This window comes from Abramis brama (assembly GCF_963993115.1).
Source record: "Abramis brama genome assembly, chromosome: 24".
In the NCBI taxonomy this organism is placed as follows: Eukaryota; Metazoa; Chordata; class Actinopteri; order Cypriniformes; family Leuciscidae; genus Abramis; species Abramis brama.
Genome location: NC_139986.1, coordinates 3,249,080 through 3,275,421, shown reverse-complemented (window position 1 = coordinate 3,275,421; position 26,342 = coordinate 3,249,080). Strand labels below are relative to the sequence as shown.

General features: G+C 39.1%; 1 protein-coding gene across 1 annotated transcript; it reads right to left on the bottom strand.

The window, feature by feature from the left end:
* Window positions 1–4,972: 4,972 nt before the first annotated feature.
* LOC311075541 (coagulation factor XIII A chain-like) lies at window positions 4,973–25,893 on the bottom strand (the record flags this gene model as incomplete). Its single annotated transcript, XM_084103037.1, has 14 exons — window positions 4,973–5,163; window positions 5,410–5,515; window positions 7,035–7,195; window positions 7,318–7,596; window positions 8,931–9,084; window positions 11,298–11,386; window positions 11,467–11,570; window positions 21,316–21,454; window positions 22,103–22,280; window positions 22,388–22,495; window positions 24,523–24,641; window positions 25,087–25,338; window positions 25,477–25,668; window positions 25,758–25,893. The coding sequence occupies 14 exons, from the start codon at window positions 25,891–25,893 to the stop codon at window positions 4,973–4,975; spliced, it is 2,208 nt and encodes a 735-aa protein (XP_083959163.1).
* Between the last annotated feature and the right edge of the window lie 449 nt (window positions 25,894–26,342).

Sequence of the window (26,342 nt, the reverse complement as noted above, 5' to 3'; positions counted from 1 at the left end):
CTTGGGCAGTGAAAAAACTGGCTTTACCTTCACATTGTAGAGCACAGCGTCTTCTCGACATGATGCTGTCCAGTATCCACAGGAATCAGCTGCAAGTTTGAGGTTGAAGTTTTCCCTGGTGTCTGCGCGCCAGTGGGCGGGCAACATGCTAATGTTTTGTCTTGACGTCACAACGAAACGGCTTATGACTCGTTTGAAAAACAATTAATTTAATTGATTTAAGAGTTGACTCTTACTTTTGAAAGACAATAACTTTATATACGGTGCACTTTCAGATTTAAAACTTTGCAGGATGTTTTCATTCACTTAGAGCTATGTAACACACTACATGAGAGGTCATTTTCAAAAATCCATAATAGGGGCCCTTTAAGTAAAAAGGGAAAAACACTTGAAACACATTGATATATATGATCTGATACAGACATATGTTTGTATCATGTAGTGAGTCATGTCATATCATGTAGGCTACTTCATGTATCCTAATCATCCCCATATATATATATATACTGATTGGCTGTATCTCCTCTCCACCAAATAGCTGGTGTGTGGAGGACGTTCACACAAAGTTGCCCTAAGGCAACAAAAAGAAAAACTGAATTTGTGAACATGCAAAATAAAAAAACTTCATAAAACCTGCCAAAAGGCTTCTCTACATCTTCATACACATACACATATTTTTTTTTATGTACAGTTCATGTCATTTTAAATAAGATTACTAAAGCAAATAATCTTGCCTTCTTCTCACACCATGTGCTCTTGTGACCATGTGTCAGAAAAGGATGTTCCACCTTCAAATGGTGCATGGCATAGATATCATATAATAAAGGCTAGATGTCTTACGACGGAGTCACTTCCGGCATCACCGGCGGCCATCTTACCACAGGGAAGCTGTGAATTATGGTGAGTGATCAGCACGCACACAAATCATCTTATCTCGCTGAAATCTTGATGGATTTACAGACAGTTTGGTTTCTTACAAACGTTATTAACGTGGCTATAATTCTTTCATATGGAAGTCCATTGTTATAATTATTCATATGTATGCAGTGTCATAACTACATCTCTAATGTTTATAACAAACCAAACCGTTTGAAAATCGGTTGAAAATTGAGCAAGTTATGGTTATTTAAAAGTACATGCACCATGTTACGAGTGAGCGAGCACCCTGTGGTAAGATGGCCGCCGTGTGCGGACGTCGACCTCCATTGGCCAGCAGCGTGGACGAGACATCTAGCCTTTATTATATGATATCTATGGTGCATGGTAGTGACTCCCAAACCTTATTGGACTGTTCTTTGATACTTTTTCAAACATTCTAATTGGTTGCAATCATTTAAAGTAACATGTACTGAACAGGGTTTAAGAAAACTTTCTGTTGCCTGAGGCCAACGCTGTGCTGTAGAGGGTTAATAATGTTGGTAACACTTTACAATAACGGAGCATAAATAATCATGTACTAATACCTTAATTAATAGTTACTATGATATAAGATTTGATATAAGATATAAAGTAATCATGAACCAATGAAGAGCGATCCTTAACTACGACAGGAGTCATAATGATTCTTGTATTAATAACAGCAGCCTTAAACATGTTAGTTCATGTTTGATAGTTAATGCATTAATTAGCGTTTAGGGGTAAACTAAATCAGTCAGGCTCTGTAAGAATAAATAAGAAGTAATCTAAATTTGAATTAAACATATGGGTCCCACTTTATATTAAGTGGCGTTAAGTACTATGTTCTTGCATCAAAAAATAAGTACAATGTACTTATTGTGTTCATGTTGTATTGTAAAACACTTTTGCTGCTATTGAGGTGTGATACGGGTAAGGTTAAGGACAGGTGTGGTGGATTGGGTAGGTTTAAGGTGTAAGGGAAGGGTCAACTGTGTAATTACAAATGTAATTACATAAATTAATTACAGCTGTAATTACATGCAGGAATTTTTAAAATGTAAGTACAATGTAAAAACATGTAGTTACACAATAAGTACATTGTATCAAATTATTAATTTCAATGTAAGTACATAGTACTTAAAGCCACTTAATATAAAGTGGGACCAACATATGATGTAATACTGCCATAATTTAAACTGTAATATCATAATCTGCCATCTGCAGCTTTGTAACAAATAATTTAAATGGTACATGATTATTTAGCCATTAATTACACAGATCCGTCTAACCAAACGTGGAAAATAGACTAATAACTACCACTAATAAATGTAATTTGATCTAAACCGTTTTCTTCATTTAGGCTTATGTTTAGTAATAGCTACTTTTCTTCCTGGAACTACAGTATGTAGGGTTTGTTTCTGGTGGGACACTCATTAGTGGCGCACTTTGCGCTCGCTCGGCACGTTAGTTGTGTACATATGGCAATGCTGTCATTTTAATCTCATAAATGTTGACTGCTTTGGTAAACAGAATTAATGATTAAAGACATGTTTGCATGTGTCTTGTATTTGGGAGTTTTCAGGAGGCTATGTACTAGGGGTGTGCCATATCAATCATACCATCCACGATAACACCAGTATACATTTTTACATGATAAAAAAGTGTCATATCGTGATATCAATGATATAGCGACGCGAATCAGGCTAACGTTCCCTAGCGCGCACAACAACAACACCTGTCTGAGAGTGAACTCAACACCTGTCTGTTCTACCCCGTAGAAGGAAGCTAACCAGCATGTAGCCTACTGGTAGTGTTCATTTCGTTCACAAAATCTATGACGAAAAATGTTTGTTGACAACCTTTTTTTCTCCATGATAAGACGAGACGAAGATGAGATATCCACCTTATTCCTGATGACCTTACTGCGTTTTGAATTATGGGTGGCACTTCTGGTTTGAGGAACTGATGCTCTACAGCGATCTGTCAGACACATTAAAGAGCCACAAAACGGTATTTATTGTTTCAATTTCTTTCAAAAAATGACCAAATTTGAAAGTTGAGACTTTGTTTCATATCAAATTTAACCTGGTTTGTCATGTCTGTCAGCGCATTGTCAGTGTCCTCTCTGCTCCGCGATGTATTTTTCACTGCATGAGAACATGGTGTGGCGTGAGAGCGGCCTGGCTTGTCGGACATAGCAACAGTAACTAAAGGGGGCGGGTCTTTGCGAATGGTCAATTGGAACTGGTTCTCAGAACTCATGCTCCTCTCGACAGCCCCTCCGTGGCCCATTCTTCTAAGAAAGGACCTCCTTTCTCAGGGAGGGGGCACCATATGGAACCCGCGTCCAGACCTCTGGAAACTCCATGTCTGGTCCCTGGAAGGGAGGACCTCCACGTGGAGAACTTAGGTGATTTACCACAAGCTGTCGTAGGCACAATCAATTCTGCGAGAGTGCCCTCTATGAGGCACGCTTACGCTGGGTGCTGGAAGATGGCAGCACTATGTGGCGTTTTACTTGGGATCCCAATTTTGTCGGTACCTCGATGTACATCGGAAGTGACTGACTGAAAGGGAACGTCTCGGTTACATATGTAACCCTCGTTCATTGCTGGACCACCGCTGACTCCGGGCTCCTGCTCGGCTCCTCAGCGAAAAACAAATGGTGCTTGCATTCGTTTCCTATTTATATCTGTGCTGTGGGGCGGAGCACGAGATGCAAATCTCACACGCCAATGTGCATTGGCTCCTTCTGTTAACACTCGTAGATGATAGGGCTCCCTGGCACGATCCCAATTTCGTTGGTGCGTTGACGTACGTCTTCGTTCCCTCCTTCAGGGAACAAGGGTTACATACATAACGGAGATGTTCTCTCATTTAGTTTTGGCATAAGTACTCCCTGTTTTAGTCAGTTCTTTGTCCTGTCTCGTCTGTAAAGCAGATGTGTTCCCTGTGTTTATACCCCATCTCCTGTGGATTATTGAATTAAAGACTATTTCTTTGTCCTCTTCATGAGCTACTTTATCCAGCTAATCATGACAATGTCCTCATTTATCTCATTTTATATTTAAAAAAAAATAAATAAATAAATAATTTGTGTTCCACACAAGAAAGAAAGTCATACAGGTTTGGAACGACATGAAGGTAGATGACAGTATTCTCAATTTTGGCTGAACTATCCCTTAAATTATACCTTGAGGAGTGTTGGTCCTCAGAATTGAGCTTAATCTGTTAGAAACTTTATTTGTAAAGCTTTGGGTGAATCTCACATAAAATGAAATGTGACAACCTCCTTTTTGGTGATGCCCTCATTTGTAAAAATGTTATAAATATGTAGTATATAAAGTTTTCTTTATTGTAAAAATGCAGAAAGTTTTCTGTAGGGTTTGGATAAGTATATGGAATGTCTTCATTTAGCAAAGTAAATGTGTGTTTGTGAATAATACAATAAAAGTAGTAACCTTTCCACAGATGGACAAGCAGTTATTAAAACAGAACCCATTATTTTTCAGTTCATATTATTAACTTCATAAATTTGCAAATATGAGGGGGTGGTGTTCAATCTGAAAATTTGCAATATAAATAATTCCATTCATCAAAAAAAGCTTTAATGCTAAATGTTTATTGTTATTTTGCTTTAGTACAGCTTAGAGTCAATGGCATTATAGCAGAGAAAATGAACAATACATAGTGATTAATACAGTATTAGTATTACCTAACCCAAACAAAACACGTTGAAGAGCGCTACAAATTTCAATGGATGTCACTATTTATTACAGTTCTCACACTTAATATTTGAATATTCTTAATATTACTGATTTAAAAGTTTAATTCACCAAAATCCTCTATGACTAAGTGTATGGACCAAAAACCCTGCTTTTTTTCCACACACACACACACACACAAAAAAAGAAGAAACATGAGCTGAAATCATTTTTGAGTGGACCTATCCCTTTAACTTGTATGAAATGCAACATTTGATAATTTGATTCTCTTTCAAATTAAAATTGGTGAAGCAAAGTAAAGCAGCTGGAAACTCTGCAATTGTGTTTTCTCTTCTTCTTCCTTCTCTTGTTCACTCTTCAACTTTCAATATTTCGATTTCGAGCTGATCAGTGACCTGTCTCAGTAAAGGGCAGTCTAGACACACCATCAGCACCTTCTTTCCAGGAGTTCGTGGGACCATTGACACTTTATATCTCACTGAGCCACCAGGTAATATCTGGCTGCAAGTGGAAGGTGTATTTAGTTTTGTACTGCCCATTTCTGATCACAACATAAACAGGATCTTTCACACAAAAAGATAATTATAAATAAAAATATGGAAAATGTATATGGACATCTACAAAAATAAATAAATTTGTCTTTGTATATGTCTGGGCATGTTTATGGGTGTGTGGTGGAATAGTTGACAAGACAGTTATTGATGAATTTGCATTTGCTTTATTTCAACAGCCAGGTGATATAAATATGAAGTTTACCTGTAAGATTTCATTTTGATTGGTATCAGACCAGGTCCATCAAGGCGGAGCTGAACATTTTTTAGGATGAAATTATAGGGATTCTGGAAATCCACACTGGTCATGAGTTCTTTGCCAACTTGGGGGGTTCCAGTCATCTGTGGATGAATTACATTGTAGAGCACCAACAAATGTTTAGTGCTTTTACATAGCTCTTTGTACAAGTACACAGGTAAGTTTGGAAAATCTTATCTAAAATAAGAACATAAAAATATGTGACCAGGATTACATAAAATCTGCCAAATCTGCAAAAAGTGTCAAAATCAGTTCAACTTTTGAAAAAACGCGTCTCGAGACCTTGCGTTTTTTTTCATCATTCCACTGCCCGCGTCTCGCTTTTTTGCTTTACATTTGCTTTAGATTTGTGTGAATGAGCCCTTATTGTGTTATTTTATCAGTACAAAAGCCAAATGGACCATTTATAATCGGTGATTCTGTCCACGTTGGATGTGGGTGCAGAGTTGTGGATGTGGTACATGACAAATCCATGACAGTAAACTCATGCCACATCCTATTTCTAATGTGCTCTATGCGCTTGAGCTCTTTCTGACATGAAGGACAAATTAACTTACTATGAATTCACTTACAATAACGTACTTCACTTTGATGCGTCCAAGTCAAAGGTTTGATGATAGTCATGTTATTTTTTCTATTAAGGTTCATTTTTGTTTGCTTCTTTCTACCATTTTTTGTCCTTTCAATTAAAGTCAACCGATCAAAAAATAAATATAGGTTTGGGACAACACTGAGGGTAAGTAAATTATGACAGAATGCTAATTTTTGGGTTATCCAATTAAGAAAAATGTACACATATACATTATTTCTAAATAAATCAATATCAAATTTGAGTCTGAATTTTAATAAAATTTGAAATCTGTATCAATACCAAGCCCTACACACGAGTTCCCTTAAAGGGATAGTTCACTTTGAAATTAGATTTTGGTATGTTTTAGCTTACCTCAAGGGCATCCAAGATGTAGGTGTCTTTGTTTCCGCAGTAGTTTCAATTTTTATATTTTTAGGTCAAACCGTTCTTGTCTGTCAGTCATATAATGCAGGTCTATGGTCACCACCTCAAAGAACATGCACAGAGAAGTCCAAATTAAACAATTCCCCATCGTAAGTACACATTGATGGCCTAAGACATGAAACGAGCAGTTTGTGTGAGAAAACTAACAGTATTTATATCGTTTTTACCTCTTGTACACTTTCCGGCGCTTGTGCAGACTAAGCCAGAACGCGCGCACACGTCACACACCAGGAAGCGCGCACGCCCTCAGATCACTTGGACGTGGTTGTGTAGAGGTAAAAACTATATAAATACTGTTTGTTTTCTCACACAAACCGCTCGTTTTGTGTCTTAGGCCATCAATGTGTACTTACAATGGGGAATTGTTTAATTTGGACTTCTCTGTGCATGCTCTTTGAGACAGTGACCATAGACCTGCATTATACGACTGACAGACAAGAACGGTTTGACTTAAAAATATCAAAATTGAAACTACTGCAGAAACAAAGACACCTACATCTTGGATGCCCTTGAGGTAAGCTAAAACATACCAAAATTTAATTTCAAAGTGAACTATCCTTTTAAGAATGGTTATTGAGGGTATTTACCGTTAATGTGAGTTTAGGAGGCTGGAGAGTGACTACTTTCATCGTGGTGAGGGACATGTCGGTTTCCTCAATATGCCCGTAGACCACAAAGAGCAGTTTTCCCTGCTCCACCAGGTACGGTGTATACTCCTTAGTATTGACATCTACCGTCAGGGACTCAGCTGTAAAGATATTATGATCACACTGTAGCCTAATCCATTAACAGTGTTCCTAGAGTTCCTTAGAGCTGTTATAACTCGATCTCAAAGTAATGTGCAGTTTTACTGAAACAGTTGTGACTCACTCTTCGAGGCTTCCACAGTTGCAGCTTTGTTTTCAATCTTAAAGGTCATGCTGATGACGCCTGTGTAAAACGCCACACAGCCAGTGATGGTAGCATTGATAGTGCGGGTCTGGCTGGTCTGGTTGTTAATGTTCAGCGTCAGCTTGAAGTCATCGCCCATTTTGACGGTGTCGGCCTGGAGCTCGATGGTCACTCCTGCTTCTGGCTGTGGCAAGTAATCCCCGGTAGCCATGCCGGAACGCTCTGCATTCTGCATGACCTCTCTCTCCTTGATGGTATCTAGAGTCAGAAGGGTTGAAGGTAAATTGTTGGGACTTTCCACTGCTTCCCATAACATCAGTCAACAGTCATCACTATTGTTTGGTGCACATGTACATAGGGTGTTTGGCATCCTTATGGAAGTCTGTTGAATAATTAAATAACTGAAGGACTCTGGATTCTGGAGTCTCCTAAGTGAATCTAGAGAGCTTTTGAGTTATTGAAACTAGCTGTTTTGTTAAACTGTCAATCCAAGAATCCAGAAGGTAACAATTTATTTGGACTACCCTTGAACATCAAATGACCCAGGATAGATAAACATTCAAGGCTTTTGAGATGTTTTAGACCAAATGAGGTCGCGAGCAAAAGGTCAGTAAACACACCAAATTTGTAAACCAAGGCCCTTGAATTGAATTCTGCGCGTCAACCTTAGCAAGGTAAAAGGTTCTTTCTAATCACTTCATAGTCACTAAAGCCACGTTTTAACCTCAGGAACGTTCCCCAGGAACTAGGGACTTTGGAGTGGTACTTTTTCAAAGTTCAGGAACTTTCGGGGGTGGGACTTGGGCGCTGAACATTTTGATTGGTTGACTCCACGCAGCATTTTATTTCAACCACCATTTTTTTTAAATCTTTTGCGGTACGTGCAGTAAGAGTTGTTTGCTATTCGAATCAACAATGGAGTTAAAAAAATACGACAGATGGACCGATGACGAGGTTCAGGCTTTATTAAGCTTATATGCAGAGGACGAAATTCAGCAGGAACTGGAAAGTTGCGCGCAGTCCTACGTACCCGGACTAATTTGCCTAATCTTCACGGTAGTTTAGACCAGTGGTTCTCAATCCTGGTCCTGGGCTCTCCACAGCTCTGCACAGTTTGTATGTATCCCTCATTTAACACACCTGATTCAGATCATCAGCTCATTAGGAAAGAGCTCTAATGAACTGAACTGGGTGTGTCAGATAAATGAGACATATAAAATGTACAGAGCTGTGGGTCCCCAGGACCAGGATTGAGAACCACTGGTTTAGACCACGATGGAAACGCAGACAGCAACAGGTCTGGGTGAAAAAAGTTTCTGTGACAAATTGTTCCGGGTAATTTCGGTGGAAAGGCAGCTTAATACAATGGTCAACTATATCTTCTATAAGGCCTGTGTTCAAATTTAGTTTCCAACCCTTAAAGGATTAAATTTCTCAGGAAACCACTGTAAGCTACCATGACATCCCGAAGTTCACATGCGGAGTGTGAGTTGTATCAGAGACAGAGTCGCATTGCTTCATTGAATGGAGCTTTTCTGATCTAATGTCACATCGCTTTTTGATTCTGTTGACTGATGTGAAATGAAACTTACTTTCTGGATATTTATAGGTATAAGTGATGTCCTCATAGTCGCTACTGTCATGCTTTTTTGTCACAACGAGCTTTCCAACATATGCAGTGTCCACATGGAGTATCTTCATTTTTCCCTGCTTATCAGACCGATGGTATACCACATCACTGTTCAGCTGAAGACAGGAGAAAGTAATTTTTTTATGTCCATTTGTTTGTACAGTAGCTAAGATTTTAATGTCTTGTAAATTAAATATAAAGGTATAAACATCAACGAGAAATGACATTAGGGATGTGCCCGAAGCTGAATACTATACGCCCTATTTTAACGATCTAAGCGCATGGTCTAAAACGCACGGCGCAAGTTCACTTAGCGCGTGTCCGAATCCACTTTTGCTATAGTTTAACGACGGGAAAAACTGTCGGCGCACCAGGCGCATGGTCTAAAAGGGTTGTCCCTATTCTCATAATGAGTAATGGGTGTGTTTTGGGATTATGGGCCCTATTTTAACGATCTGAAACGCAAGTGTCAAAGCGCAAAGCTTAAGTAACTTTGTGGGCGGGTCTTGGCGCTGTTGCTATTTTCCCAGCGGGATAAATGACTCTTGCGCCAGGCGCAAATCTAAAATGGGTTGGTCTGAAGTAGCTTCATTATTCATAGGTGTGGTTTGGGCGTAACGTGAAATAAACCAATCAGAGCGTCATCTCACATTCCCTTTAAGAGCAGGCGCGCTTTGTTCTAAAGCGGATTCCTATTATAACGGCGGATTTGCCAGACGCGCACCAGGAGCGGTTCACAGCCAAGGAGAGCAACGCTCTCGTCAGGTGACGTTGGGGATGGAGAAACCCACCCAAATTAACTTCGGTTAAAAAGGCGTATGATAATTTGGGTAAATGTGTAAGCTAGATGTATGCTTTTATAATAAATTGTCTATCTATCTATCTATCTATCTATCTATCTATCATAATAATAATGTATGATTTGCAAAAATGAAAACTGCTGCTTCTGTGTAGATGAGAGAATCAAAGTGTATACGCGTTGTGCACATGCTACATTGATTATGGCCAAGCATGCGCCCTTAAAATAGCATATGAATAACATGCGCAACGCGCCACTGACTTTAAACTATTTTTTCCTGGTTAGTGGCGCAATTGTTTTCTAAACCTGCAAAATAGCATGAAGGAACGTTTGCGCCGGAACACGCCTCCTTTTTTGCGCTGAACCGCCCAGGGAGCGCAAGTTCATTCCCTAGTTTAGCGACGTGCTTCTGTGGAGGGAAAAGCGCGCTTTGCGCGGGTGCAAAATAGGAATGATACATGCGTCAGTGTACAAAGTCAATTGCGCTGGGTGCAAGATAGGGCCCTATGTGTGTTAAACCAATCAGAGTCTCATCTCCCATTCCCTTTGAATGCCAGTTGCGCTCGTGCCATGGCAGATTCGTTATTTACATGACAGAATTTGATAGTGGAAAGGCCGAACATGTCTCCAGAACGCAAACGGGTCTGCTCGTTCGCGAGGTAAAAGTGCGCAAGCAGACCATCTACGGGACAAGCCGGATTCCACCATATCTTTATGTACACAATTATAATATTTTGCATTGTAATCCTTTTATTTTAAATATTTGGCATGTTTGTGTGCTGCTGTGCATCCCGTTGTGTTTAATAAGCAGAGTGTACGCGCGTTGTGGACCCGCCTATAGACATTACTAATGCGCTCACTAAATAACAAAAAAAATATTGCGCCATTGACTTTAGACCAGGTTTCAGTTGGTCAATGGTGCAGTCAATTTCTTTTGCCTCAAAATAGCAACGTGCCAACAATGCACCAGAACACACCTCGTTTTCAGACCAGCACACCCATGGGCGCACAAATGGGCGCAAATGCTTTTGCTATTTAAACAACGTGGCACAGGACATTAAAATAATAACTGCGTCGGACTGAAACTAGCAAAAAACACTTGCATCGCACTCATTGCGCCGGGTGTAAGATAGGGCCCTATGTTCGGAAAGGAAATGACATGTTCTAAAATATGAAATGGTAAGAAAAATTATATTGCAACGTTTTAGTGTTCTCTCTGAATTCTATATTTGGGTAATTGTATTGTATATAATTTGGGGGTATCTAGGAGTGTGTGCTTACAAGAATATGCGAGGTATCGATATTGCTTTTGAATACACATTCTTTTTCTCTTCTCTTCATCTCTTCTTACAATCTTCACATGAAAAGTGAAATCTGTGAAATGTACTGTAACCGACTACCGCCTTACAGTACTAAGCCTTAGACTAAGCCTAACCATGTCCCTTTAGGGGCTCCATAGAATATGTTATTCATTTTCCGTGCCTTTCCAAATTAGGCTTCAGACACATCCCTAATTGACATGTTTTTTACCTCTGCAAAGACAAACTTTGCATCGAACGGATAGCTGAGCTCTCCCTCTTTGATGGCATTGACAGACGTCGGGCCACATCGATAAAAACCTGAATGAGAGAAGAAAAATAATTCATATATAACTTAAGGTATATTTCTGATGTGCCAGAAGTCATGGCAAGGATCATACCATCACTGGTCTCCTGAGGGGTGGCGTCGATCACCTGCCAGCCTGAGAATTTTTCCGGCAGATCAGGCCTCTTCATGTACACCTCATTCCAGCAGTGGTAGTTCCTTTAAGAAAAACTAAACTGTATTACTAATCAACCTGTCAGTTATATAACATTGGCTTTATAGTACATTAACTCAATACGGAAAAATCATGCAATGTCTGAGATAAAACTGCGAATTAAATTAACCATGGCACCCATTTTTTGCAGTATAGGAGTTAGGACCACTTGAATGTAACAATATTTGTAAAATATAGTGTGTCACTATTGCACACTTCCGGGTGAACGCTGGCGCTATTAGCTGGCGCTGCTCAGGGAGGGAATTTTAAAACTTTTAGTAGTTAAATCCTCCTGCGCTTATGAATGCATGGATGCATCTATGAACTGTTTTAACCCATTTTAAGGAGTCACTCTGACCTGTGTATCCATGCTGATTCGGCGGGTTTGTATGCTGGTTTTGATCTACGTGTTGATGCTTTCTGCGGTTGCCGGTTTGCCTGTCGGTTACTGACTGCTGTTCTTCAGGGTACCTCTGGCACGGGGATCAACTATGAAGATCACTGAGCTACTGGTGCAGATGAACTACATCTGGGCCGTCCTTTCTGCTATACACCATTCTGTGGCATGGACGATGCTTCAGTATTCGGCGGCGGAACTTACTCAGCTCCGTTTGCATTCTTTTAATCTTCCATCAGCTCCACATCTTCTCTTGGATATTGTGTACATACCATGTCGGAAATATATACATCGCGGGTCTCGGCGGAGTTACAACATTGATGGCTCATGTCAAATACGGTCCTTTTGGTCATCTAAAACACGTTCGCCGAGGAAGCTCACACGGACTGTTGATCACAGTGTATTAACCAACCTGTCCAGATCGGTTGGCAACAATTCTGGTAAAAACTATTTTTCCTTTGGATTATTTAATATAAGATCACTCTCCAATAAAGGACCTCTGGTGTACTCTGTCTGACCGTGAGTTTGACTTTCTCTGTCTTACTGAGGCATGGCAGAAACCAGATGACTTTTTCATCTAAACCAGTCTGTTCCCCCAGGATATAGTTATGTTTGTAAATCACGTGATATGGGACGGGGAGGGAGGCTAGCAATACTTCATAAAGAGAAATTGAAAGTATCTCAGTTAACTTTGTCTACATATTCTTCTTTTGAAACAATTGCCTTAAAAATCAATGGTGCAATTCCTACCATCCTCACAACTATTTACCGTCCTCCCAAGAGCAATAATGCCTTTTTAACTGAACTATCTGAACTTTTGACTTATCTATCTTCCATGTCTCCAAATGTAATCATTCTGGGTGATTTTAATATTCATATAGACAATGTCAGTAATGCATTTACATGTGAATTTTTATCATGTTTGGATTGCTTTGGTATTCCACAATTTACCACACTGCCCACTCACACTAAGGGGCATACTCTTGATCTTGTTTGTTGTTCTGGTATAACACCTTATAATTGTACTGTTTCTGATCTGTCCATATCAGATCACCTGCTGGTGTCCTTTTGTGCCAAGCTTGCAGTTTTTAAGGTAAACCTGTGTCGTCCGATCACATTTCGGAATATTAAGAACATTGATGTGCCTACTCTTGCTGATGAACTTGCCATCTTCTCCAATAAATCTGATTTCTCTACTGTTGATGAACTGGTTACATACTACAATGATGATTTTAGATGAATTCGCGCCTGTAAAAACTCGAACTGTTTCATTTGTACATTCAGCTCGTTGGTTTACACCTGAACTGCATGAACTTAAAGCTAAAGGCCGTAGGTTAGAGCGGTTGCACGTCAGGTCTGGTGTCCCCGTCACTATACTGGGGCATTAGGACCCACACCGACCACAGGGAGAGCACCCCCTGCTGGCCTCACTAACACCTCTTCCAGCAGCAACCTGGTTTTCTCAGGAGGTCTCCCATCCAGGTACTAACCAGGCTCAGCCCTGCTTAGCTTCAGTGGGCAACAGGGTGACATGGCTGCTGACCAACTCCTTTAGTGAAAGCTTGTTTACCAACCCTGTCGCCATTGATTACTAAAATTGTTCATGCTTCACTTGTTTCTGGTTCTGTATCTCCATATCTCAAATCTGCTATTATTACTCCCATACTTAAGAAACCAGGGGGTGATCCATTTAATTTTGTTAATTTTCGTCCAATTTCAAATTTACCATTTATCTCTAAGGTAGTGGAAAAGTGTATTTCAATTCCAATTCATGAACATCTTTCCAATAATAACTTGTATGGACAATTTCAATCTGGCTTTCTTCCCCACCATAGCACTGAGACTGCTCTTGTCAGAATAACCAATGATATTGTTGGCAGCTGACTCTGGGCTTTTAACCATACTTGTCCTTCTAGACTTGAGCGCTGCCTTTGATACTGTCTCACATAAGATACTTCGGTAACACTTTAGAATACTGTATCTTACTTACTGCATAACTAATAAGGAATTATTGAGGAACTAATAGATAATTATTCATTAACTACTTCTTCACTACTGTTAACTACTAAGGAAGATGTGTTAACTAATTAGTATGTAATAGAATTGTATGATTGTGTTAAGTTTCAGTTAGTTAATCAATAACTAATGAATTATGTCATAACTCTTGAAGAACTATTATTAATTATCTATTAATTAATGTGCAAGAAAAATAACTAAGAAGTAACTACTAATGAACAGTCATACACAGTGGTTACTACAATAAACCATTTTATTTTAGCAGTGGAGTGGTGGATGAAGTACTTGAAGTACACAAATCAAGTACTTGAGTAAAAGTACAGAAAACCCAATAAAATATTACTCCAGTAAAATGATAAACTATTGCCTATTCATTTTCAAAATTACCTTAGTAAATGTACAAAGGTAATTACTTGAAAAGTAAAAAGCACTGATCAATGTTTTTTATTTTATTTTCTAGCCAGTTTTAGTCATTCTTCAGCACTAATAAGAAAGATAAGTGCAGACATTTACTAGGCTATATATTGATCTGCAAATAAGCAAACTTTTTATTTAATTAGCAAAATGTATCATAATGTATGATAACTTATCTATTTTACAAAGGTTTAGATAATACCGTTAATAATGTGTTTTTTACAGTAAGTTTGATTTGAGTCAGAAGTATGTGGTAATTCTGTATTAATTACTAATGAGTTCCCTATATTCTCACTTTAGAATACTGTTCCAGGTTCCAAGTAATTCCTGAAGAATTATCTAATAATTATTTGTTAATTACCAATTAATTTCCTTATATGTTCACTTTAGAATACTGTTTCAGGTTATAAGTAGCCTAATTTCTGGATAATTATTTGATAATTATTTATTAATTACTAATGAGTTCCCTATATTCTCACTTTAGAATACTGTATCAGGTTCTAAGTAATTCCTGCAGAATTATTTGATAATTATTTATGAATTACTAATAAGTTCCCTATATTTTCAGTTTCCCTCAGTCATTGCCTCAAACATGAATTTACTCAATGGCATTCTATGCTGAGGAAAACAGACACACACAGTACTGTATATAAAATATAAAAACTAATCTGAGGTTAGTTTTGTATGACTGTTCATTAGTAGTTACTACTTAGTTATTTTTCTTGAATCTTAATTAGTAGATAATTAGTAGTAGTTCTTCAAGAGTTATGACAGAATTCATTATTTATTGATTAACTAACTGTTACTTAACACAATCATAAAAATATATTACATACTGATTAGTTAACACATCTTCCTTAGTAGTTAACAGTAGTGAAGAAGTAGTTAATGAATAATTACCTATTAGTTCTTCAATAATTACTTATTAGTTATGCAGTAAGTAAGATACAGTATTCTAAAGTGTTACCGATACTTCTTGACAGGTTAGCTTCTATTGGTATTGCTGGCACTGCTCTGTCTTGGTTTAGGTCATATCTATCTGGACGCAGTCAGCGTATTCAATTAAAGTGTTTTCGATCAAGAACATCTACAGTCACCACTGGTGTTCCCCAGGGTTCTGTCTTGGGCCCGCTTCTTTTCATTATTTATATGCTCCCTCTTGGTTATATTTTGAGGAAATGTGGTGTTAATTTCCACTGTTATGAGGATGACACCCAACTTTACCTGTCTGCCAAACCCACTGGTTCTTTTCCACCACCATCTTTGTCCAGCTATTTAGCTGAAATTAAAGATTGGCTTTCAGCTAACTTCTTGAAGGTAAATGGCAACAAAACTGAGGCTTTGCTTGTTGGCACTAGATCTGTTTTGTCATTCTTTGTACATTGACAATAATACAATCTGTCCTTCTTCACAGGTTAAAAGTTTGGGTGTCATCATGGATAGCACACTATCCTTTGAAGCTCAAATTAATAATATCATGCGGATTGCATACTTCCACTTGCGTAATATTAACCGTCTCCGTCCCTTTCTTTCAAATAATAATACTGCAGTTCTCATTCACGCACTAGTCACTTCACGTATAGCCTACTGTAATGCTCTTCTCACAGGTGTTCCCTCCAAATTGCTACATAAGCTTCAGTTGGTTCAGAATTCTGCAGCTCGTGTTCTATCTAGAACTGACCACTTTTCTCCAGTTCTTCAGCAATTGCACAGGCTTCCAGTAAAGTATAGAGTTGAATTCAAGATCTTACTACTTACTTTTGCTACTTACTTATAAGGCACTTAATAATCTTGCACCCCAATACCTTACACAACTTCTCCATGTTTACACTCCTTCACGTGCTCTCAGATCTTCAAATCAAATCAAGTATATTTGTATAGCGCTTTTTACAATACAGATTGTATCAAAGCAGCTTCACAGTATTAAAATAAAATAATACAACAAAGTTTGTTTCTAGTGGAATTTATTGATTGATAGAATAAAATTAAATATCCCCAAATATCCCCAACTGAGCAAGCCAAAGGCAACAGTGGCAAGGAACCGAAAAACTCCATCAAGTGACCTAATGGTGTCCTAAAACTCCATCAGGTGACCTAATGGAGAAAAAAAAACCTTGGGAGAACCCAGGCTCAGTCGGGGGCCAGTTCTCCTCTGGCATTTATGAACTAGAGGCCGGATTGTAGTTTGAAACTGTGAGATTAACAATATTATATGAATGCCTGGCTGAAAAGATGCGTCTTTAATCTAGTTTTAAACTGGGAGAGTGAGTCCGAGTAACGAACAGTATCAGGAAGGCTATTCCAGAGTTTTGGAGCCAAATGTGAAAATGCTCTCCCTCCTTTGGTTGATCTGGATATCCTAGGTATGACCAAAAGCCTCGAATTTATTGATCTTAAAGAGCGCGATGGATTATAGGGTGATAGAAGATCCGTTAAATAGACTGGAGCTAAGCCGTTTAGGGCTTTATAAGTCAGTAGCAATACCTTATAATTAATACGGAACTTTATAGGTAGCCAATGTAGTGATGATAAAATCGGTGTTATATGATCATATTTTCTTGATCTAGTAAGAACTCTAGCGGCTGCATTTTGGACTAACTGTAGCTTGTTTATTGAGGATGCAGGACAACCGGCTAATAAAGCATTACAGTAATCTAGTCTCGAGGTCATGAATGCATGAACTAACTTTTCTGCATCAGAAACTGATAGCATATTACGTAGCTTAGCAATGTTTCTAAGGTGGAAAAAGGCAGTTTTTGTAACATACGAAATATGATTTTCAAAAGACAGGTTACAATCGAGTATAACACCCAGGTCTTTTACTGTAGAGGATAAAGTAACAGGACATCCTACAATGTCAAAGTTGTATTGTGAGAGGTTCTGTGGGCGGTTTTTTGAACCGATAAGTATTACCTCTGTCTTGTCTGGATTTAATAAAAGAAAATTACGCGTCATCCAATCTTTTATATCTTTAACACACTCTGTCAATTTGGATAAATTAGCGTTTTCATCCGGCCGTGATGAAATATATATTTGAGTGTCATCAGCATAACAATGGAAACTAATTCCATGTTTCCTTATAATATTTCCAAGTGGCATCATATATATTGAGAATAACAGAGGGCCTAACACAGATCCCTGCGGCACTCCATAGTTTACTGGAGTTATGATCGATTTTTCTCCATTTAAATAGACAAAATGGTAGCGGTCAGATAAGTATGATCTAAACCAGCTTAATGCTTGTCCTTGAACACCAGTATAATTTTGAAGTCGATCTAAGAGTATTGTATGATCTATAGTATCGAACGCAGCACTTAGATCAAGTAAAACTAGTATTGAGATACAGCCTTGGTCAGAAGCTAAGAGTAAATCATTTGTGATTTTAACGAGCGCAGTTTCAGTGCTATGATGCGGCCTGAATCCAGACTGAAACTTTTCATAGATATCATTTTCTTGCAAGAAAGAGCCCAGTTGAGCGGACACAACTTTTTCTAGTATTTTAGACATAAAAGGTAGATTTGAAATGGGTCTATAATTTGCTAGATTATTATGATCTAATTGTGGTTTCTTAATGAGAGGTTTTATAACTGCCAGTTTAAATGTTCTTGGAACATGACCTAAAGATAAAGACGAGTTAATAATATTGAGGAGACCACCTTCCACTACAGGTAACACTTCCTTCAGTAGTTTAGTTGGTATAGGATCTAATAAACATGTTGTTGTTTTAGATGAAGTGATAAGTTTATTTAACTCTTTTTGTTCTATAGTTGTAAAGCACTGTAATTGTTCTTGCGGGGGGGAAATTGAGGCTGAATTATAAGGCGCGATTGAGGATTGAACATTTACAATTGTGGTTCTGATGTTTTCTATTTTCTCAGTGAAGAAGTTCATGAAATCATTACTACTAAACTGTAACGGGATATTTTGTTCGGGTGACGTCTGTTTATTTGTTAGTCTAGCCACGGTGTTAAATAAAAACCTAGGATTGTTTTGGTTGTTTTCTATTAGTTTGCGGAGATGCTCAGCCCTGGCCGCTTTTAGGGCCTTTTTATAACGTGACATACTGTCTTTCCACGCGATTCTAAAGACCTCTAAATTAGTTTGTTTCCATTTACGCTCTAAATTACGGGTTTCTCTCTTTAGAACATGCGTAGTATTATTGTACCATGGTGCTTTAATTTTCTCTGTAACCTTTTTTAATCTAACGGGTGCAACAACATCCAATGTTCTAGAGAGAATGGTGCTCATAGTGCTAGTTAGTTCTTCTAGTTCATCTGTTTGTTTGGGTTCAGGCAGCAGCTGAGACAGATCAGACAAGCAACTCGAGAAATTATCTATGGTGGATGGAAGGATTGTTCTGCCTGGTCGAAAACGCGGCGCCGCATGACATATTACAGCAGTACGTAATATGCAAGTTACCAAGTAATGGTCAGTGACATCATCACTTTGTGGAATGATATCTATATCGGTTGGATCGGTTCCATATGATATAATTAAATCGAGTGTGTGATTAAGACGATGAGTTGGTCCGGTGACGTTTTGCTTGACCCCAAAGGAATTTAATAAATCTATAAACGCAGCCCCTAACGCATCATTTGGATTATCTACGTGTATGTTAAAATCTCCAACAATTAATGCTTTATCTACATTGACCAATAGATCTGAGAGAAAATCTGCAAACTCTTTTAGGAAATTAGCGTAAGGCCCAGGCGGTCTATATACAGTAGCCAAGGCTAGAGATAATATGGATTTTTTTCTAACATCTAAGAGCGTAACATTTAGTACAAGTATTTCAAACGAAATAAACTTATAACCCGTTTTCTGAGTAACATTGAGAATATCTCTATAGACCGCTGCAACACCGCCGCCACGACCAATCAGACGGGGTTCGTGCTTATAGGAGTATCCTAATGGAGTAGACTCATTTAGACCGAAATAATCATTAGGTTTAAGCCAAGTTTCAGTAAGGCAAAGTACATCGAAGCTATTATCCGTGACTATTTCATTTACAATAACTGCCTTAGGTGTGAGTGATCTAATGTTTAGAAGACCTAGCTTTAGAAATTGTTTTTGGTTACTAATAGCAACATTTTCTGGTTTAATAACAATTAGATTTTTTCTAGATCCTGCAGTAGATTTATTATTTGATCTCACTAAACGAGGAATAGACACAGTTTCTATGCAATATTCTACACTATTTATATCAGTTAATTTGGTGCAGCAGAGACTATGATTTGAACTTTTGGTTACTAGTCAAAAGGTATTTAACATTTTGGAGATGTTATCTGACAGAAGATCCGATCCGAATCTGCTTGGGTGTAAGCCATCAGCACGGTAAAGCCTAGGACGCTCCCAAAACAGATTCCAATTATTTACAAAGAGCAGTTTCTGCTCATTGCACCATGATATTAACCATTCATTTAGCGCGAATAATCTACTAAACTTTTCATGACCTAGTCGGTACGTGGGAAGCGGTCCTGACACAATGATCGTTATATCAGGCGATGTGCTGCGTACCGTATCGATCAGATTCCTGAAGTCTTTCTTCAGAACCTCTGTCTGTCGCAGCCTGATGTCGGCCCCTCCCGCGTGCAGGACCACAGTTCCGACGCGCTCGTTCAGAATCTCGGGAACGTGAGCAGCGATTTCAGAAACACGAGCACCAGGAAAGCAGTGACTATGCACCTTACTTTTATTTAACGTAGCTTGTACGTGTCGAACGATGGAATCACCGATGATCACAGCATCGCGTTCTGTTTCGCGAAGAGGGGAGAAGCGGTTTTGTGTGGATATCTCGAAAACCGGGAGGGTCGGAGAGAGTTTTCTTGGTCTAGACCTGACTCGCGTCTTCCGCTGCGGAAATATCCAGGCTTCGTGGTGGCATGTTGGAGCCGGCGTAAACGAGACCATAGCTGATCGCGGCCTCGACGCTCGTGACCGATGCTGAGTAACGCACGGAGTAGACGAGGTCGGAGTTTGTGTTGATTTGTGTTCATCGGCTCGTGATGTTTCAAGAGCTAACCGCCGGTCTATCAGCTCGGATTTTCTCACTAAAAGGTCGTGGATCTGTTTCTCAACAGCTTCCAGCTCAGACTGCAACGCGTGTAGCTCAAATGTATCCTCACCTGCACCAAAAGGTAGACTACTTACATCTGATATATTCGCCATTTTAACAGATGGACAGTAAGTTAAGTTAGCAACGACGCTACCAATGATGCTATCAATATTAATACTAATTTATGGCTTAAGTCTTGGATATAATCCGTCTTTTTAGTGGTACGGGTGTGGAGTAGACGCACGATAGGCGAAAAAAAAATGTTTGTTTATAAATGAGTGCGGAGAAGACGCGTTCAGCCGTGATCCACGGACGTAACCTATAAGAGTATCCAGCGTTGGATCACTAGGCTTGACACGTCTGCTCAACAGTCCGCGTTGTAACTATGAGGTGAGGAAAAATAGAAAATGTTCGTTGTAAGTGAGTTTAAAGAGAAATCAAGAATTATAAATCAATCGATGGAGCTCCAAAGACAACAACGCGTTCAGACGCGACGCATGCGCATCTGAATCTTCAATTTCTCTTGTGGTACCTCGGATTCGACTAACTACCATGGGTGCCAGATCTTTTAGTTATGCTGCCGCCCACCTATGGAACTCTCTTTCCCTTGATGTTCGCAATAGCGATTGCTTGTTGACTTTTAAAATGCGTCTTAAGACATATCTTTTTATTCAAGCATTTTTATAACATGTTGCATTGAGTCTCTAATGCACTTTATCCGTATATGCGGCTTGTTTGTTGTGTGTATTGTCTTATGCAGTGACCTGTATATTGCTTGTGAGGTTACCTTGGGTGTTATGATAAGGCACCATTAAATAAAATGCATTATTATTATTATTATTATTATTATTATATTTGTGTATCTCACCAAACTGAATCTTTAGTTCGGCTTCGGTCCACTTTCCCGTCTTCGTCCAGCACAATGTCTGTCTTCAGGTTTCCTGTGTTGTCATGAGCAGAGCAGAAGTTGGTGATGACCCGTGCAGGGATCCCGAGACAGCGCATAACTGGGTGGAAGGTTGAACAGATATTGGAAAATATGAGGTAAAATCAAGAGACAACCTTCGTTCTCTCTCTTAAATCCAACACGAAAGTGACTTAAACTGCAATTCATCGACTGGCCGGTAGAGACAGGCTCCAAAAGAGAGTCAATCCCATATACTGCCCATGTTAATATGCCCAACTTTACAGCAGAAAAAAATGTGTTTACAGCCTGGTGCAAAAAGTGGTTTTGGTCTATATAGCTAATTTTGCCCTTCATTACAACTGTGAGGGGGGTGAATATTTTTATAACTCATCCATTTAAATTATATTAAGTGTTAAAGTTCTGAATAAATAAGGGCGTGGCCACTTGAGTGACAGGTGGATTGCTGCTGCTGTCACTACTAGCCGTTTGTCTGCTGTTTGTTAGCGCCACGTCACCTCAGCTAATCCACGTCTTTGGCGCCGACCGGTCCAATGTGAGTTTCAAAAATGCTCTTCAGAAACGGGTGACGGCACAGACACTATGCCCATATTTTTTTACAGTCTATGAGTAAAATGTGTTGTTAAATGTCACAAGTCTACAAGTACTTCATTCTGAAAATGTTTTAATCTATCATGAAGAAATCGTTCTCAAACGGACGCCCCAAAGAATGCGCAGTGGCCATACTCACGAGTGTTCAGCACGCCGGCAAACACCCAGCACTGAGCGAAGCACACAGGCTCACCACCCTCTTTGGCATATTTTAGCAGGATTTCAGGACTTCCAGTCCAGGCCGTCGGCGCTGTGCCTTCAGGGTAATCGCCACTCCAGTTGCCAACCAGGACACCATCATCGTCCTGGATGTTCATCTGAAAATATAGACCACAAAAATGCTTAAATAAACAACATGTATTATGTGTGTGTAATCATATAAAATGGAATTGCCCATACTTTGATTGCTATTATGGAATCATACCAGAGCTGATGCTTGCCGAACAATTTCAGTGGCACTTCCACGGAAAACTAGTGGTACTTTCCCAGTATCCAGAACCAAAAGACAGGCATCCAGAACCCCCTGTTCAAACTACAGGAAAACACATAGGAAGTTAATTAATGGATGTCAAATCCTGGTCCTGGAGGGCCAGAGTTTATCCAAAGCCGTTTTAAGGCAAGCCTTCAAGGTCAGCAAAGAATAGTGTAATGCTGTGGAGGAGACCAGAAGATGTTTTTTTTAAATGGGTGTCAATGGATGAGAGGCTTCACATTTCATGTGAATATTTTGTGAGCTTATCATTTAATGACTGGACAGCCCATCATTGGCTAATCTTCAATATGTTTGTTATTAAACATTTTAATTGGATTGATCTATTTTTAGAGTTTACACCGAATAAATGCTGTTTTATAAGACAAGTCACGGACAATTCCACTGTAGGTCAGATTCAGTTTACTTCGCATTCATTTTTATGGTATCCACACATACTGATTGACTAATGCACAACTCTGAACGAAATTCAATGACGCCAAGGCTGTAATGTGATTGGTTATCAAGGCACACGTGATCCAAATTAGCCATCACGCTTTGTCCAATAGTAGAGCCACGGACCCTCGTATCTCCCAATAATTAGACCATGGCTGAATCCAAATTGATGTTATTTCAGCCAGCGCACATACCTGTATTTACATCCTGTTTTCGGTCGAAGTCCATAGTAATCGATTGTCGAGTTCACGTGCATAGGTTTAGTTACCTATGATCACGCGCGTGAACTCGACAATCGATTACTATGGACTTCGACCGAAAACAGGATGTAAATACAGGTATGAGCGCTGGCTGAAATAACATCACTTTTATTCATATCTTTCACATCTACTGCAGTCAGATTCACCCGCGTTCACTCTGAAGGAATCACTCACATTGGCTGTGCACTTGTAATGACACATCAAGGATGTTAAGAGACTAAAAGCAGGTTTAAAACTTGCCCCATTGAAGTCAACAGGGTGCAAATTTTAAAAAGAGGATAACACGGTGTAGGCAACACCGATTTTTGACGTTGTTCTCTGTATTGACAGCACTCCAAATTTACCAAAAAATGAGCTCAATGTTAAAATTGACTGGAGTTCTCCTTTAATCACATTTCGCTACGTCAGACCACTAATACAGTTCACTTGAAGGAGTGAATGAAAACGAGTGAGTGAACTTGGACAGCCATTGAGTGTACATCAGCAATCTTTTTATTCAGCTTCAACACTAATCAAACACACCTGGATTAGCTAATCAAGTTTCGGGGCTGTTGATGGACTCAATCTAGTCCATCTATGGCTCCATCCGAAAACTTAGGCAGCTGACTTGTTGCCTCGTTGCCTTTTAAGCAATGACTCTGCAGGCAGCGTTTGCACACGAAGGCACCTCACGAAACTGATTTCAGACAGACTTCTGAGGCAGTGTAACAGTTTAATGATCTACAGCAAAATAGAGTGAGCTTTGGTGAGAACTAAACAAATATTTAATCGCTACAGTAGTAATTTCTGACTGGAAATGACATCAGAAGTGGAAAATGCTGGTCAAAAAACTTACATTTTGAAAACGTAAGTTTTCAAAAACGTACACACAAACTGACCAGCATCCGTAAACTTTCAGATGCCATCTGTATTTTTTAGCTCAGCTGTCACAAAATGGAAAGCACAGGATTGTGGGATTTCAAAGGTAGCGAAGTTCCTTCGCTACCTTTGAAGCATCAATGCTTCCTTCAAAAATCAGATGAAAGCATCTCAGGAGAGAGGAAGTGAAGCTAACATTGGATTCGGACGTACCTTGATGCCTTGTTTTAGTTTTAGTTTTGTTTTTTAAACTAAATTTACACATATTCAAGTGTTGAAAGAATAAAGCTTAAAATAAAATAATTTAAAAGTATTCAATGTTTACATATTCATACAACAAAATATTTTGGGGTCCATGAAAGATTGGTGAATATGATTAAAAATGCTGGCACTGACTGGCAACTTGAACACAATACTCTGGCAGGGAAAGAGTTTAGTGATGGCATATGGACATGAGCTCAACAGGAGAAAATTTGCTTATTTCTGGGGGGAAAAAAAATCTGGATTACTACCAACCTGTCCAAAGTTCCATGAACGGGAGGTAATGTTGTTGAATTCTCCATTGTATATGATCCCCACATCATTCATCACATACTCCTGTCTGTCTTCATCTTTGTCCATGTACACCTGATCCGCTGATAATAAATGATAAATGCAAATAAGCATTTGTTTATGAACTTTGTTTATGTCAGCGCTCAAAATATTAAAGTTTGTTCCCAGTTTATTAAAAAGATGGTCCCGGTCTTTGTGCCTTATTTATAAAACATGCGTGTGCTAAAATCCACGCTAACGTCCATATTTACCAAAACTGTTTTGTTTTTTTGTGTGTTTTTATAAACACTATAAATTAAGCATAAATTATAAGCATTATAAATTACTCTACAAACATAGACCCGTGACCTCATTACATCAATATTTAAATTATATTTTTATGGACTATCCATTTTATAAAACCAATAAGCCCTGTGAAGCCATGGTTTATACAGTAGTGAATATAGAACAGCTAAGGGGGTTTTCTAAATTCACTGTAAACCATGGCTTCACAGGGCTTATTGCTTTAAGCGTAACTGTTTTACTCACCAGGGTCCCAAGGATTGAACAGCACATAGACATCGGTGTCAGTGTTCCTCTCAGTGCGCTGTTTTCCCAAATCACTCACTACTACAACAAAGATTCGAAACCGGCCAGTGATGCAGCTGGCGTCTGGTGTTATGCCAATGGTCACATAATTTCCTTGTGTTTCCACCACACGACTCTTCCAGCGCACTTCGGGTTTCTCTTTACCGATGGGCAAAATGATGTAGGTGCCCCTGTTTTCATCAGGTGAACTGCCTGTGAAATGAGCAGAACAGCAGATATGACCTGTATTAGACTATGGGGATATTTCATGTAGTAATGTAATGTACTGCTTCTTCATTACAGATGCACTTTATAATGCATTGAGATGCATTACTGGATGCAGAATCTCACCAATCAGGAACTCCAACTCCACATTGTCCTGCTGTTTATTGAAGTCCCGGTTAAATTTGATGATGATGGTGAACTCTTTATTCCTGCGCACAATGAGGTTGGAGCTCACGTACTTGTGAGTGTTGTGGTCTTTTTTGTTCTCCGTCACACGCATGTCAACGCTCAATACTGAGAGACTTGCAGCTTGTGTTTCTAGAAGAAGAAGAAAAGACTTGCTGACAGACTGTGGTAAATTATTTTGGTTAGGGCATGTTTAAATGCAAACACAGGTAAGACTTTACCTTCATCCGGGGGTCCCCTTGGCCTCAAAATATCAAAAGCCACAAACTCAGATGGATTATACTCATCTGAATTTGATTTGGCAAAGGGAATACGGCCGCTTACCGAGGGCAAAGTGAGGTTGGGTTGTAATGACATGATGTATACAAGATGCCTTGATGCTTGTCTGGAGAACAGATCATTTTAATGTTAGAAATCTACTGACATTATAGACTGCCCATTTGGTAAACATATTAGGTATATCAGGTGAGGCATGGCAAGAGGAAAGCACAACTAAAACACAACCAAACTTTTGTATTAATGCTAAAGAGTTATTAAAAGTGTAGAACTCACGGTGTGTGTAGAAGAGTAGATGTTCTGCTGAGGTGAGGAGGCTCCAGGCTGATGTGCTCATGAAGAGCCTCATGCTGATTAATAAAGGCTCAGGACTTCCTCTTCCACTGGAGAAAAACACATCCATGGAACCAGAACGTCCGAAGTCGAGATGATCCCAAGATCAGGTCAGTCCGACATACAACTCTGTGACCTTGCTTCTGATTCTTGATGACAGCAGCATATTCCAGACATATAGATGAGATTATAACATC